The sequence below is a fragment of the Narcine bancroftii genome, chromosome 1 (genome assembly GCF_036971445.1).
Source record: "Narcine bancroftii isolate sNarBan1 chromosome 1, sNarBan1.hap1, whole genome shotgun sequence".
Classification (NCBI taxonomy): domain Eukaryota; kingdom Metazoa; phylum Chordata; class Chondrichthyes; order Torpediniformes; family Narcinidae; genus Narcine; species Narcine bancroftii.
In genome coordinates this window covers 266,851,110-266,868,313 of record NC_091469.1, presented here as the reverse complement: position 1 = coordinate 266,868,313, position 17,204 = coordinate 266,851,110, and the positions used below count along the sequence as shown (strand labels likewise).

Here is a 17,204-nt window from a genome sequence, read left to right as displayed (position 1 = left end):
AAGTAAACACCCAGTGCCTTTTTTTCCCTAGGTCAGGAGTAGCAAACATCAGAGGATATCTGTCCAAAGCAAAGGGAGGAAAGTATCGGGCAAGTTTCTTACAGAGAGTTGTGTGTGCCTGGAATGCCTTTCCAGGTGTGGTGGTGGAGGCTGGGATATCAGGATCATTTAGATAGGAACATGGATGAAAAGAAAATCGAAGGTTATGAGGGAAGGGAGGGTTTTGGTTTTTTTTGGCAGGTATAAATAGGTCGGAACAACATCAAAGGCCGAAAGGTTGCGCTCTATGTTCTAAGTTCGGATTCTTTTTAGAAATCAATGGAAACTAAGAATGCTTGTGTTTTACTGCAAAATCCAGTCCATAGCAATAAAGTAAATGGACAGGGCAAAACTGCTACGACAAAAAACAAATTACGCATTTGAACTTCCCACATCAATACTTAGTCCATTTAGAGTAAAATATCAGTTGGCAAGTTATTTCAATATTTCAGAGTGAATTAATCACCATAGACAATCATTGAAAAAAAATTGACTGAACTAGGACCAGGTTAATAAGAATGACTTTTAAATGATAATAAAGTTTTATTTTATACTAAAACTGTTTTGTGAAAAAAAATCTATTCATGATTGCACCTTCACAATTTTACCATCTGCACAATGACCGAAAAAAAGCTTAATTTTTTTTATTTTGATATGCAAATGCAAAATGTCTAAATGAAGAAATAAACACATTTCACCTAAAGTAAATGCAAAAACCATGCAAACAACATTTTATCCAAAGAGAATCAGCAACATTCAGGAGTGTAGACTTTGAATTTTGCTAATATTTCTTATGATGATTCACAGGAACATTATTAAATTAAAAATCACATTTGTGTTACATAAAGATGTATTAGGACAGACACCAAAAAGCTCAATGAAAAGGTCAGCTTTAATTTTCACTTTATTTTCCCCCTCTCGGGCTGCGAAGGAACATTAAGAGAATATTGCACATTCAAACATTTGAAGTGTTATACTGACATTCCGCAATAACTTCTCAATTATTTTGCTGGAAATGTAATAATGTTTTATTTTTCTCCAAAATATTCTGAAAATTTCTAAAAGAACAGAGGAAAATACTCTTGAGTTAAACATACAACCTGTTTCAAATACTGAGTTAACTAATCTGATCCATGTAAGTAGTGCAATGAGATACAATTGTTCTTAGTGCCCCTTGGCAAAGGACCGGTCAAATTCTAAAGTTCCAGAGCAAGCAAAGAGAAGCTGAAGTGATTCAGCAGATCAGGCAATATCAGTCTCCATAAAGGGTGCTAACCCAAAATGCTGACCTGACAATTTTTATCCATGGGTGCTGTCTGACCTGCTGAGTCCCCCCAGCTTCCCTTTGTAAGAGACCACCATTGGCAGATTTTTTGTGCTTCCGCACAGAGTTCCTGTTCCTGATCACCTTTCAGGAACTTCTGTCAGGAAGTGGTGAAGTGAGAAGTGAGGGCTGGATTGAATTAATCTGCTACATCACCTGCTGAATCTTATTGACTGGCCTCATAGTGAAAAAAAAACTTCCCACTATTTATTGAAGTGTATTCAAATAGATCTTTAGGAGCAGGTAAAAAGAAATGGGTGGAGGAAGTCTGGAAAGTACTGTTAGTATTTACATCGGGAAAGACATGCCAACAGCACAACTCAAATATATTTGGGTTCTTTTATCAAGGCAACAAGTTAATGAAATAAAATGCTCACTAACATGGCCTCCTAAAATGGTGACACTATTATATTCCATTTTTCATCTGAGCTTAACCACATTATTACTTACTGAATAAAACTTGAACCAAATAATATTAGATGGCAAAGATGTTACAACAGGCTTTAAGTGCATATTGTTGACTTAAGAAGAATATCCTTAAAAGGATATTGGGAACCAGGTCTGGGGAGGTCAACCAGTGTTTCTATTTGGTCAGCTTGCTGAGTGTGTGGAAATGTCAGCACAGTGATCAAGAATAGCACTGCAGTAACTTCCACAGATGGTAAAACAGGCTAGAAAAAAAAGTAGCTTTTCAAAATGCTTGGCACAATGCAAAGTTTTTCTTTTTTTCTTTTGGTAAGAAGGCCAACCCCAACTCCTTCCATCCAAAAAGTACTGGACAGAAATGTAATGATTATTTTTCTTGTTTTTTTTCTGCTAAATTCCCTCCTGTTTTCTCATCGCCTTTGAAGGCTTCCCCTTCCTACTCCAGATTTTCATCATCTCCCACTTCTCCATGCTTAGCTCACTAAAAATTTCCCCTATTAAAAAAAAAGAAGTGCTGGGAACACTCAGCAAATTCAGCCGCATGGATATCAAAGAGACTCTAGATTCTTTAATCTGGAGCATAAAAACCACAGAATTAAGTTTCAGCTTGAAAACTCTTCATTGGAATCAGCATTATTTGTGGAAAGTGAAACAGTTTATAATTTGAGGTGGAAGACCTTTCATCAAGGAACAGGGATTATCCTAAGATCACCTGTCCATTTTCAATCAGGGACAAGTTGGTTGTTGGAGTATTATGTGCAGATCTGGTTGCCCAACTGCTGAAATAAATAAGATCAGATAATGCTAGCCTTACTCTGAAGAAAGAAAGAGAGTTGACAATTTAGGTTGATCGTATTTTGTCAGAACAATGAATGTCATTTATCTGATATGTTTGTTTTGCTTTCCCAGTGCAACTCTACCTGCTGACTAATATTAGTTTCCTGTACAATGCATTTAACATTAAACCATTGTCTTTGCATTCAAATCATTGAAATGAACTGATCCATAACAATTGTTGAATGGCCAGTGGTGTGGCTGGGGAGATGCCATATGAGACATTTGCGCCAATTTTAATAGGAAGAATTTCACACATAGTGCAGGTTGCCCTATATGATCTTGTGTTTTCATTGGTGCTTCCCTCTGTTGGCTATAAGCCATTATATGCATTTGTCTAGTAAAATTTAAAGCCTACTTCCCTCACAACACATATTCCTGGTATTTCCTATGTACTGAAGGCTGATATTTTTACCCAAAGCATGATCGTAGCGACTAAAAACCAACATCGAAGAATAGGGAAGTAAAGCACATGCAGAGATTAATAAATATGCAATGCTTTTCATCTCAACATTTAACTAACAAACAGATAAAGAAATTTGAGCTGAAGGATGATATGCCAAATCACATTACATATGCTATTTCAGTCTGTACCAACCGCAGTCTAGTTAGAGGTCTCTGGAATCACATATGGCCATATGTTTATTTGCAAGATATATAGTAGGTGCTGCTAAGAAGACTGACATTCATTACACAGTGCTAACTATTCTTGAGAAGGTGGAGGTGAGTCTGTCTACATGGTGCATTCCATTGGGAAGGTTGAGCAAGTTCCAGTAATTTGAAGCTGTGGCAAATTGAGGTGCATTCCCAAGTTAGAACATTCTCTATAAGATTGTTGGAAGATATGTGTTGGAAGATATAGATTTGGACTGTCAAAGAAGCATTGCTGAATTGTTGCATTGGTTTTAACAGATCATATGCACAGTGTGGTAAACTGCTGTAACTCATTTATCTGGCACTGCCCCATTCTGTGACTCTACCTGTGGTACCTCCCTCTTGACCCTGTATAAAGGCTCCAACATCATAACCACTCCCCAGAAAGCCTGGGTCACAGCTAGGCTGGCCATTTCAAAGGAGGACACGGTGATAGGTTACCACACACACGTGTGTTTAAAAAAATATTTTTTATAAAAATTGCAAAAACAACAAATGCAAACACAGAGTAGTATGAGGTAGCCTATGACCATATCCTCCTTTGGAATGGCCACCCTAGAGCACAGGATGACGTTCAAGTGTAGGTTAAGTAAAAGTCTATTATTCTGTACTACCATGGTATAAAGATACAGGACAGAATGATGCTCTGGATGCTATTGAACATCTTGGCCCTAGTTGAAGTCAAAAGTCATCCAGGGAAGAGTAACACATTCCTTTACACTCTTGACTTGTGCCGTGTAGATGGTGGAAAGGTTTTATGGTACTTTATGAGACTCGATTTTGTTCAATTGTAAATTCCAGGATGTTATCAGTGTAGATGTTGGCATTGCTAGTACCAGTAAATGTCAAGAAAAGATTGTTGAATTCTCTCATATTGGACATGGTCATTGTCTGATGATCGTGTGATGTTAACTTTAATTGCCACAGCTGTCCTTGTAAGTCAAATTTTCAGGCCTTGCACTTTGTCTATACAATTTGTAGATACAATAAAATCCCATCATCAGAATTCAAGCAACTGGCAAAAATAAAATAGAGGAAAAAAGTAAACATTAAAATAAATAAATAAAATAAAAGTTTTAAAATGTAAAAGTAAATGCACACTTATGTAACACATAAAACTTTGGTGATGATCGGAACAAATATTCAGGCAGTGAAGTGCCTTGGTTGTCCTTTGCTCATGTATTGGGGAGGGCTGTGGCTGTCATGTGACAGCACTTCCCCTACCTAGTCAGAGGATGCACCAGCTGCCAATCAAGGAGTGGTTCCACCCCATGCATTGGAGCACACCTTGCCACTGGCTCCATTTAAATTGAATAGACTCTCCAGCTTGTCTGTATTTGGCCTTGGGCCATTGGCTGTTTAATCCCTCTGGCACTGAGCCATCTAGCCCTGCTAATGACCTGGGCTGGACATTCCAGCTCTATAAAGATGCCATGTGTTCTGTGTTCTCCCTCTTTGCCAGCTTGGAACCATTCTGCTTCACTCCAGGCTTAGAAACATGGAAGAGTGCTGGAAAAACTGTTGGTAAGATGTGCACTGTTGAAAGAGTTGGGAGAATATAATTAGTGTCCTTTGTAGCATAGAGCTGGGCCTGCACTGAGTCAAGGAGTAGTGGGGCATCATAGTGATGTTTTTTCCTTGATCATTGTATGTACCAGTTGTGCTATTTTCCTTATGTTTGTTATAGTCTGCTATTACTTTCCCATGACTTCTGTAAACTGTTACCATTTCCCACACTTGCCTTGTGTATGTAAAATTCTTCATTGCCAAAACTGTGTGTCCAGAGTTCTTGTGTTTGAGATCTACCAAACCTGCTTCCTCACTCATAACAGTTCATAGCAGTTTGAATAAAGTTGTGTTTCAATAAAATTACATCACCTAGGATGATAAGAACTGGTTGATGCCACTTGCCGTTGGCAGCCTGCTTAGTAAGTCTTAATAAGAGGCTCATTCCTTGCTTAGTCAGAGTGTTTTATCTTTATGAGTATATTATTAAGGCTTTATCTGTAAACAGGGAAGGGAGGTTAATTATCTATAATATTACTCATCTTTTCGATGGCTCTGTGGAGATTCAGCAACATTTAAATATTTTCAAAGAAAGTGACTAAAAATAAAGTAGCATTCTTTAAGGTTTACACCAACCAACCAATTTTCCCCTGCAACTGCTGCAACCGTGTCTGCCTGTCCCACATCGGACTTGTCAGCCACAAACGAGCCTGCAGCTGACGTGGACATTATCCCTCCATAAATCTTCGTCCGCGAAGCCAAGCCAAAGTTAAGTTAATATATTTATGCAAGTGAAGTTTGTAGAGTTTTCTTTTTGCATTTAAACTGTTTATTCTTATGCTGGTGTATTAGTTAGGCATTGTTAGAGTGAGTCTCAAGCAACCATAAAACTCACATATCCAGTATGTACCAATCTTCGTAGGTGTCGGATACTGGTGGTTTTACTATGTCACCAGAGCAGATAAAGGAGTGGAGGATGGAAAATATTATGTTAAAATTGCATACACCATGAGAAGTCAACGTGTTGAACGTGGTGGAAATGTTCTCAGTTGCATCAACTTCAATGCAAGGAGTAGTGTAGGAAAGGCAGACGAGCATAGAGCATGCATTGGGACATAGAATTACAATGTTGTGGTTAACAGTGAAACTTGGTTGCGGGAGGGGCAGGACAGGCAGCTCAATGTTCTGGCCTTCTGTTGCTTTAGACACGATGGAATGGATGTGGGGAGGGGGGTGGGTGGGGTGGACAAAGGGGGAGGAGTGGCATTATTCGTAAGGGAAAATATAAAAGTTGTGCTCAGGCAGGACAGACCAGAGGGCTCATATCCTGAGGCTATGTGGGTGGAGCTGAGGAACAGAAAAGGTATGACCACACTCATGGGGTTGTATTATAGACTGCCCAATAGTCATTGAGAATTGGAGAGAAAATCTGTAGAGAGATAGCAGACAGTTGCAGTAAACATAAAGTTGTGATAAATTTTTAACTTTCCACATATTGATTGGGACTCCCATAATGTAAAAAGGCTGAATGTCTTGGAGTTTGTCAAATGTTCAGGAAAATTATCTAAATCAATATATAGAGGTAACTACTAGAGAGGTTGCAATGCTGGACATCATATTTGGAAATGAGACAGGACAGGTGACAGAAGTGTATGAAGGGGAACATTTTGGGTCCAGTGATCATAATGCCATTAGTTTCAAGAAAAGAATAGGCCTGGGCCTCAGGTTGAGATTCTAAATTGGAATAAGGCCAATTTTGAGGAATGAGAAAGAATTTAGAATGCTTGGACTGGGATAAGTTGTTTTCGGGAAAGGATGTGTGAGGTAAGTGGAAGACTTTCAAAGGTGGAAATTTTGAAAGTACAGAGCTTGTATATTCCTGTCAGGATCAAAGGCAAGGATAGAAGGTATAGGGAACCTTGGTTTATGAGGGATGTTGGGGATCTGGTTCAGAAGAGAGGTATATAACAGGTATAAGCAACATGGAGCAAATGACATACTTGAGGTGCATAAAAAATGCAATTAAAAATCTCAAAGAAATCAGGAAGGCTAAAAGAGGACATAAGGTTGCTTTGGCTGACAATGTGAACAAAAACCCTAAGGGTTTCCACAGGTATATTAAGAGCAAAAGGATGTTATGGGGTTATATTTTATTTTATATTATATTGTAATATGTTTTTAAGAGATTGTGGGGACTTAGAGCAGGTCACCACAGAGTAACACTTCACATCTCATTTAAAATGCAAAAGCTTGGCTGAAGAGGATGAGACTGTTTTGGAAGGAATTTTAAAAAGCAGGTTCATGTAGACAACCCAGGCTCAAAGTGCTGATAAAGATCTTTCAAGGATTAGATTATCCCTGCAAGAGGTTCTGGTTTTTACACGCAGAGAGAGGAAAAGACCAAACAGGATTTGTGCCTCTGTGTGTGTAGCAGCTGGAACTAAGACTGGAACATGGCAGGCTTGTTGAAAACCCCATTTTGAAGACAGGTTGTGAGTTCTGAGTTCAGCCTGTTGAAAACCCTTGTAGTTCTTACAAGAGGAAATGACTGGCTAGAGTATTTCTCCTGAAATAAGGGAAACAATAGGAACTCTGTGGTGACCTGGAAGAAGAGGTTATCATTTGGAAAACCCATGATAAATTGAGGGGGATAGACAGTAAATGTAGATGGACTTTCTTCCACTGAGGTTGGGTGAGATACAAACAAGAGGTAAATGGGTAAAGGAAGAAAGGGGAAAAGTTTAGGGGGAGTGTAGAATGAGCTTCCAACTGTAGTGATGAATGCGGGCTCAACTTTAACATTGAAGAAGAATTTGGACAGATACATGGATGGGAGGGGTATGGAGGGCTATGGGCAGGGTGCAGATCAGTGGGATTACTGAAATATGGGGTTTGGCACAGACAAAAGAGTCCAAGGTGGCCTGTTTCTGTGCTGTATTGTTCTATGGCTCAGCTTGATATTAACACGGGAGTCAGAACATCTGTGAAACAGGAAGGCCATTCCTCCAGGCCATAAAGAAATTCTTTAGCATATTCCCACCTTCTGGCATTTTGGTCATTACCTGTAATTTATGGCTCTTGATGTACACTTAAAAGCACTGTTTCAATATGATGGTGGTGGGTGGGGGGGGGGGGGGGGTTCTGCCTCCAACACTGTTCTAGGTGTGTTCCAGGCCCTGACCACATTTTGAATGAAAAGATTTTTCTCCTCCTTATTTTGTTATCAATTATCTTCACGACAGAATTTTTGAATTTTTCTTTGGTGGATGGAGATGGAGATTTTATTGACAGGAACTTATAACCTGTTTAAGGAGTAGAAATGACCCAATGGCTACTTACTAAACAAGTTGGGAGTACAAGTGAGTCAGTCTGACCAAAGCAGGAGGCACGGGGATCAATAAAACTAGTCACCTTCCTTGCAAGTGACTTGATTGTGCTGATCATGCTTCCAAAGGTTGCTTGCAAAATCAAAGAAACAAATTCAAGCAATTGCTCCTTCTGGCCCCATACCAAGGTTTTTTTAAAATTAAAAATAATTTTCAAAAGTTAATCTTTGAAGATTTTTCAGAGAAAAATACAACAGTTTTCAATAATATCTATCTTCTTGTATCTATAAATTAAATTTGCTCAAAATCTGGACATTTCAATCTATGCTCAGCTTTCATGTTTTGAATTTTTAAAAGCTAAAATAACTTAATTGAAACTTCTCTTTTCCTTTTTTTTCTGATATGTCATTATAGGAAATCAGTTCCTCTAAGTATTACAGATTTCATTTCATCATGCATTTTGAATTTGTTTTTCATTGGGTTTTTTTGAAATGTACAATCATTTTTACATTTTGCAAGCAGAAAATGTTGGAAATGCATTCAATCAATGACTCAAAAGAAAGGACAAAATATTATTTGGTTTGTGAACCTTCACCAAAAATTGCACACTCAAAATAATGTTCAAATCTTTTTTCAAAAAAAAAATCAGCCTTCAATACACAGCAATCTTTGTTTTAAATTTCAATTTCCAACAGTTACAGTTTGCATTTCACTTCGATTTTTAAAAAAATGCAGACTTGGAAAAAGAAAATCATGTTTGGCTATCATAATTCAGTTGCACTGACTCTTTGTTTAAGATTAAGTATTGTACTCCTTTGCACAGGCTTTCCTGACATTCAAGTAAAAAAGGAAGCAGGTCATTTTTAAATGGTGCAGCAAGAGAAATCCTGTATCTTAAATTTTGGAAAGCTTTGCATGTACAGTAAAACCCTGGTATCTGGAATTCAAGCAACTGGGAGAAAAAAAATCAAGGCAAATAAATTAAAATAAATGCAAATAGAATAATAGGTAAAATACATAAGTTTAAAATTGTAAAAGTAAATGTTCTCTGAAGTAACACATAAACCTTTGGTGAAGATTGGAGTAAATATCAGCCAGCGGAGGGCCTTGGTTGTGCTTTGCTCATTAACAGCTGTTTGAATAAAGTTGTGGGAAACAACAATGGCATCACCCAAGATGAAGAGCTGGTTGATGCCGCTTGCTGTTTGGGTGACTTCCTTGAAGTGTCTCCTTATCCCTACTTTCTAAGAGTCGCCCTAATTGAGGCTTATTCTGTAAACTTAGATGGGGAGGGTGGGGATGCGCTATCACTAACTCCAAAGATTAGAAGTTACCTGACTGATAGGCTTTTATTACCAGAAACAGAAGGTATGCCTCATGTTGCTGACCCGAGAGCTGAGCTTGTTCTGGGGAGGGGGTTATGGCATTTCCACCTTTATCAAGGGGAAAGAGTCACAGGTACAATCAGCAAGGACTAGGCCAGCCATACACATACAAACAGTATTAACAGTGGTTCTACCATAGGGGGTTAATTACCTATAATGCTATTGTTCATCTTTTGGGCTCTGTGGAGGTGGAGGAACCTTCAGATGTAGCAACGGTTAAATGTTTTTTAAAAATGTGACTGAAACTAAAGTAAAATACTTTAAGGTTTATATCAGTGGCTCTCAACCTTTTTCTTTCCACTCACGTATTACTTTAAGTATTCCCTATGCCATCAGTGTTCTATGATTAGTAAGGCATTGCTTAAGGTGGTATGTGGGTGGAAACAAAAGTTTGAAAACCACTCTTTTTTAATTGTACCTCATTGAATTGTTATGTGCAGGGTTTCATAACTCCAAAGGAAATGATGCCAATGACAAATTTTATCAAGCAAAATATTTCAGTAATGATGGGGTCTAGAGCAGTGATTCTCAACCTTCCTTTCCCACTCACATATCACCTTAAGCAATCCCTTACTAATCACAGAGCACCGATGGCATAGGGAATACTTAGTGGTATGTGTGTGGAAAGAAAAAGGTTGAAAACCACTGGTTTATATATTTATACAAGTGAAGTTTGTTTGGTGTAGTTTTTTTTGTCTTTTAAACTGTTTGTTCTTAATACAGGTGCATTAGTTAGGCCTTGTAAGTTAATGTACTTATCCAGCATCTATCAATCCCTATAGCTGGATAGCAGGAATTTTACTGTACTGTAGTTGTATTTTGTACAAATTTCTAGTTATGAATCTACTTTCAGAATTAATTTGGAAGTAAATTAGTTCACATAATTAGAAATTAAGACAGGTTTAATGCTACTGCATTTTCAATGATGCAAAAAATTGCAGACTTTTGCCCCCAAACAATCTGCAGCCAAATTAAAATGGCACATATTTTGCAAGGTACAAAAATACAAATTCTAAATGTGCATAGTTCGTACTGTGAGAATCTAAATGAGGAACTGAACACTGCATCATTTTGGCACAGTACAAACTTGCCACTAGAGTAAGTGATGGTTAATCTGTAAAATTATTTAAATCCTCCCACATACAGTATGCTCCATTTTTTATTCAAAACACAGCATTAAGTTAGAGCTAATTTTATACTTCTTATTTTTAAAATGTGAATTATGGGTACTGATTTATTTTGTTTGGTGTTAATGTCATTATTTGCTCAGTAAGGACATGGACTAAGTCTATTGAGTAGACTGAGTGATCCACAATCTCCATCAATACAGGAGCACCACAGGGTTGTGCTCATAGCCTCCTGCTCTACTCGCTTTATACCTATGACTGAGTGGAACGGTATGACAATGACACAATCTACAAATTCGCTGACAATTACATGGTAGTGGATTGTATAAAAAGGGGCAATGAGTCAGCATACAGGAGGGAGGTTGAAAACTCGGCTGAATGGTGCATTAACAACAACCTTGCACTCAATATCACCAAAACCAAGGAACTGTTTGTTGACTTCAGGAGATTAAAAAAAACTATAGATGTATGATCCAGTGAACATTAGTGGATCAGAGGAGGAGAGGGTGAGTACATTTAAGTTATTTGGAGTCACTATTTTGGACCATCTTGCCTGGCCCCAATGCACTAATGGCATTTTGAAGAAAACATGTCAATGCCTCTAATTCCTACGACATTGGAAACCCCGGCAAAATTTCTATAGATATTTGGGGAAGGTATGGTGACACTAATATCCCTTAGCAGAAAGCTCTATAAAAGGCAGTGGACACAGGACATCAAAAGCTAAAACCTTCACCACCATCGAGAACATCAACAAGGAACACTGCCATTGGAGAACAGCAACAATCATCAAGGATTCACACCACCCATCACATGCCTTGTTCTCGCTGGTACACAGGAAAGATGCCACAAGACTCACACCAGCAGGTTCAGGATCAGCTGCTCCCCCTCCACCATCAGACTCCTGAACCACAAACTCAATCCGGGTTGTATATGATCTATGTACTTTGACAATAAATCTAACTTTGAATTTTATTGGACAAGCTAAGGATAATGAAGTGGATGGGCAACAGTTTTGTTATATCAGATGGGACCAGTGTTGAAGGTTGAGGAAAAAGGCAGCAGAATTGACTTTCCCATTCAGCATCTTTACTCCAACACTGCTGAATTTAGAAAAGTGAGTGGTTTACATGAGCTGCACAAGTCTGTCAGGGTCAGGATGGTTCAAATGTTAACACCCAGTAGAAAACGGTTTACTGTAGAGAAGAATGACAATGGGCTTGCCTGTAGATAAAAGCTGATGAAGATGCTTAGCGCATTGGCCAAACTACCCACCAGTCTGCAAGAGAGATCAAGAAGCATCCTTACTAGGCTTTGTACAAATTCTGAAGCCCTCGCTAGTTGATCGTAAAGCATTGACAACAATCACAGGGGAACTTGTAATGGCAGAGGACATGACTGATTTTGCAGTACAAGTGGAGGACATCCAATGCTGTAGTGCTGTAAGTGGTTGAGTCTAATGTAATTGAAGCTGTGCTTGTTGCTAAGCTGCCATGTGCAGTGAGCCAGACCAGACTGCTGTCACATGATACCTTTGGCAGGGAACTGGAGGCTGTTATGGCAGCTATGTGATTGGCCATGCTGCGCAATGGGAGACCATTATACTCTGGTCTAGGAGAATGCCCAATGGTGTGTAGGGAAGAATCTACTGTCTCCTTTCAACATGTGTTATGACGATACCCTTGTAGCTGCCATCCTATCACCCAGCATGACTTGAGGCTACACAGGTCAAGAAAGCACAACCAGACAGATTCAAAACTGCTTGTTATGACTGTATAAGGCCTGCTGCCTCCTCCAGTACAAGATAATAATCAATTCAGCTTTAGTCACAGGGGTAGTTTGGCATGAACATCACAGATCAAGCAAAGTGATTTGGAGAAGCACTGGACAGCAGTACATGGGTGAAGAGTTATAATTAGCATTGGGAGGTGGGTACTTGGATGTTTAAATATTAATGCTCCAATTTTATGTGCAAACATTTGAAGATTGATTCCTCTCCTCCTGATTTCATAAATTATGACTGAGGGGCCTCTTTGAGGGTTACAAACAGTGTAACCAATACAGGAGCAGAGTCATGGATGGAATTAAGCTTGTCTCCATTTGTTGGCAGTGGTTACTTGTGGCTGCCACACATGCTGTTATGCAATGATTATGATTTATCTCCCAAGAGGTCAGAAGGGAGCCTCCTTCTAGACATAACACTGTGCATATGTCAAGGGAGATGTAACAACCATGATTCTGCTGTTTGCACCAATGTAAGACAACACTCCAAAAGGTTTTTTTTCCCCCGTGCTCTGCTTCATACTTGGCATCCATCCTGCTGTTGCTCAAATATCCATGTGACAACCAGTGTAATATTTAAGGGTCTAAGTTTTTCTTTAATCATGGAACATGCTCTCCTCCTATGTATCTATGTACACACGTGCTTATCTAATGATCCTATTGGATAGGTATGAAATGCCAGCTTTTCAGTATTGCCATAGACATTCAGTTAGAAAATACAATAAAAAAACTAATTGTAAGTCAAATAGCACAGTAATAACCTTCAGTCCTTCTTGACCATGATGACCAAATTGGCAAATCTGCATTTGGTCTGTATCCTTCTTCTTCCTTCCTACCTAGAAAGTATATATGTACCAGTAGGTCTAAATGCATTTTGTTCCATCCCATCTCTTTTGGCTCTCTTATTGCTAGATATTCAATATTGATGAGATGGAAAGATGCTGTCCCTCCTTCACATACTCAATGGCTATTTGAGATGATGACATACCTAACATTAGGTGGGGGGGGGGGAATCAGATTTTCTTCTATTGTAACGGATTTAAATTTACTAAATTTATGGGGTCCTTTTATTAGTAATTTTTGTAATTTATAAGATCACTTGGATCTTGTTTTGTGAGTTTGTGGTTTCTTATAATGGTAGTGAAATTGTATGTACTTAACAGATAACTTCAGAAGGGTAGGGGGTATTATTTGTAGAAGAATATATTTTTAAAATCTTTTTCAATTAGCCATATGTTATAAATGTTTGTGTTTACTAATTTTTTCCTCTATTTGATTGTTATATTTTCTTACATAATGGTTTTTTTTCTTATACATACGTTTTCATATATTACCTTTGATTAATAGCTTCTATTTATATACCATTTCTGTAAAATACAAAAAAATTAGAAAAAGAAAGAAAATAAATGCATTTTTAACACTGTAATTGTACCCGCTTCTATCACTGCTACTGACAGACACGAACATCCCTTGAAAAAGGTTGCCCCTCAGGTCCTTTTATTTCTCCCCCCACCCCTGCAACTTAAACCTATGCCCTCAGATCTCTTGCATTCATTTTACCCATGCCCCTTGTGATATTATAAATCTCTAAGGTCACCACTCAGCCTCTTGTGCTCTATGGTGTAAAGAACCAACCTATCCAACCTCTTCCTATAACTCAAGCCCACTAGCCCTGGAAAGATTCCTGATGAATCTCCTCTACACCTTTCACCTTATTGCTATCTTTCCTATTGCTGGGTAACTAGAATTGCACACAGAGCTCCAAGTGTGGTGCCAATGACTTGTGCAACTCGATCAGGAGATCCCAAATTTTGTACTCAACTCCCTGAACAGGATGCCAAATATCGTCTTCACTTTCCTGATCACCTGAGTTGCCAGCAATAGTTTGTACAAGAGCATATTACTCTTTGTGCACACGCATGTGCTGTTTATCAATGTATTCCTGAAGTCTTTATAAGGAGGAAGATATCAACATTGCTCCATACTCCAAACATTTAATTGTATGAGCATTTAATGCAGTCATTAAATAAATGATGAACTGCAGATACAGAGTTGGGTGATGTATAAGTTTAATGAAGAGGTTAGTTCCTTGCTATGAATAAGGAAAGACCATAATTCAATTAGGCTATGTCTGGACTTGCTGATGTAGATGTACAGTTATTCTGAGCTTGGTAAGTATTTTTCTTAGTCAGGACTTTAGTCTTGCTGATAGAGAATAATTGCACCATCACAGCACTCTTCCACATGCTGTTGCAGATATAGAATTTTAACAAAGAATGTTCATAATATACAAGTTACTTCCTGCAAAAAAAGTCTAAAAAGAATACATAATGGCTGTTGAGATGAGTCACTAGTAGAACTGGTCTGATGACATGACTTTTCAATGTGCTTCCATGGTGTGTTGTCATTTGAAATTCTGAAGCCATGTGATTATTAAAATAATGCCTCTCTGTCAGGTGGTCTGCATTTCTCAAGTGATTTCCAGAACTAAGGACAGGACATGCAGAAAGGCATGTTGTTGGAGTGATGTTCTCAATATCCTAACTCTCTAAATTTGGACAAATAAACAGCACGCTAACTCACCCTTTCAGGCCATGAGCCTATGCCACCCAATTACACCATATTGACCAACAACCCCCGTTACGGTACCAGAGCACCTGAAGGAAACCCATACAGATACGGGGGAAGCTACAAACCCCTTATAGACAGCACAGGATTCGAAACCTGGTCCTGATTGCTGGCACTGTAACGGCAATGCAGTAACTATTATACCAACTGTGCTGCCCAACCTCCTCTTCAACCTTTTCTTCCTTCTCTTTCTTGAGGCTGCCATTCCATTTATTGTGTCCTCATCAAGCAGATGATGACATAATCAGAAACATTCTTGTTTGTACAGCAGGGCATCCTCTGATTAAATGAGCAATCAAAATGTCATTAATGTACCTGGATTGTTATTCACCATAGGCCTGCAGCTGTCATTTACCTCTGCAGCAAAACCTGGAGCCCAAATGCAATATGGATTTAGAGGAGGAGTGGCCCTTGTCTGTCAAACCTTTGTCTGACACAATGGTTCAAACATGATGAGTTTAAGGATGAAGTGAAGAAATGAGCTTGCTGGACGCATGGCAATCACCGTGAGGAATCTTTACTTGTGATTACAGGCAGGTAAATGCTAAGCAGGTAATAGGCCTGGCAAAATGCTGCGGTGGTCCTGCTTCATACAAAGAGTCCAGGATGCCAGAAGTTGAATCTTTGAGGTCCTGGAAAAATCTATCCCACTGTAATGCCGTCAAATTTCCATTAAAAGCAGGGGAAGTGAAGTGTCTATTCCCTGAGTGAATTCCTAATTCAGTTCTGTGCTGTGGATTGGAAAGGGTGGCCATTTTACTAGTTGGAACTCTGGGTTTGAAATTCAAATTGACCATAACTTTTATCTCTACTGGCACGATAATCCAAGCATGTATACATCTGTAACTCAGGCTGCAGAAGAAGATAGTCTTCTGAAAATCAGAATATATTTCAGAGTACGGTTCAGTAGACTCTTGAAGGCTTTGACTTTTGGGCAAGAACCCTTCCCCATGCGCTCCTTTGGGGACTCTTGGCCAGTATACCTGACCACATTTTATCAGCATCCAACTCTCCCTCCCCATTCCCCCCACCACCAGTAAATGACCCATTTGTTCAAAATCCTGTGCTTTTCATAATTCTGCTCAAATTTCCCAGGGGAAGCATTCTGACTTCTGGCTGAAAGTGTGCTGATCCCAAGTCCCCAACTCAAGATCTTAATTAGCAGGCCCCAATAATGATGTCAAGTCATACAATGTATGCCCGTAGAGACCCGCAGGCGTAAGGCAGAGTTGGCTACTTTAACCTTGCATGGATTTGAATAATGAGGCCACCATATATTAGAAAGATACTTACAGAAATGTTTTCCAAGCTTGGATGCAAAAAGATAACAAACCATTTTAGATGAATAACAAGCAATAAGTCAAATCTAACAGTGCACAGATATTTACCCAAGAGTAATTGTAATATAATCAAGTTCAATGAAGTGTTTTTAAGGGAGAAATGCAAAATGGTTGGTCAGATAATTGATTTAAACAAAGTTGACTCCAATACAGTGTGACAGAAGCTGACAAGAGTAATCTGAGCAAAATTGCTACTAGAAGAAATGAGTGGGAGGCTTCAACAAAATGTGATACAGAGCTAGATTTTACCCACAAGGGAGGAGATCTCTCTTTGCCAAAAATATACCATGGTCAAGTAAATATAAAAGGTGTCATTTAAAACTAAAAGATAAAGCAAAGTTTTGCTCCTGAATAAAGATAGAAAAAACAAATGATGACAAAGTTGATAAGAAATACATAAAGGAATTAAAAAAAAAGGAATCTGAATAATCAAAATAAAAAATATATTGTCATGAACATGTCACGAAATTTGTGGTTTTGTATCAGTGAAAATATTGCTACAAAAATTACACTTCAAAATAAATAATGGGGCAAAAATAAGAGAGAGTGAGGTTGCCTGTGGCATTTAGAAACCTGATGGCAGAGGGGAAGAAGCTGTCCTCATGCTGCTGGGTGTTTGTCTTCAGGCTCCTGTAATTTCCTGATTATAGCAATATGAAGAAGGCATGGCCTGGGTGGTGAGCCTCCTTGAGTACAGAGGTAACTTTCTTAAGACACCTCCTCTTGCAAATATCCTTGATGGACTGCAGACTGATGCCTTGATGTTGCAAGCTGAGTTCACAACTCTGTAGTTTTTTTTTTCTTGTCCTGTTCATTGGCATTTCTATACCAGA

At 38.7% G+C, this 17,204-nt stretch overlaps 1 protein-coding gene across 6 annotated transcripts in view; it reads right to left on the bottom strand.

Moving 5' to 3' along the window:
- The window catches only part of LOC138742820 (ethanolamine kinase 1-like), a 369,247-nt gene that overhangs the window by 41,537 nt on the left and 310,506 nt on the right, over window positions 1–17,204 (bottom strand). Inside the window, exon 7 of one of the 6 annotated variants that reach the window (XM_069897780.1) lies at window positions 4,572–4,813. The exons of the other annotated variants lie outside the window; for them this stretch is intronic. Coding sequence (XP_069753881.1) covers window positions 4,757–4,813 — 57 coding nt within the window. The 3' untranslated portion in view covers window positions 4,572–4,756. Of the gene's footprint in view, window positions 1–4,571; window positions 4,814–17,204 lie in introns of those variants that run through there. 6 annotated transcript variants of the gene reach the window in all.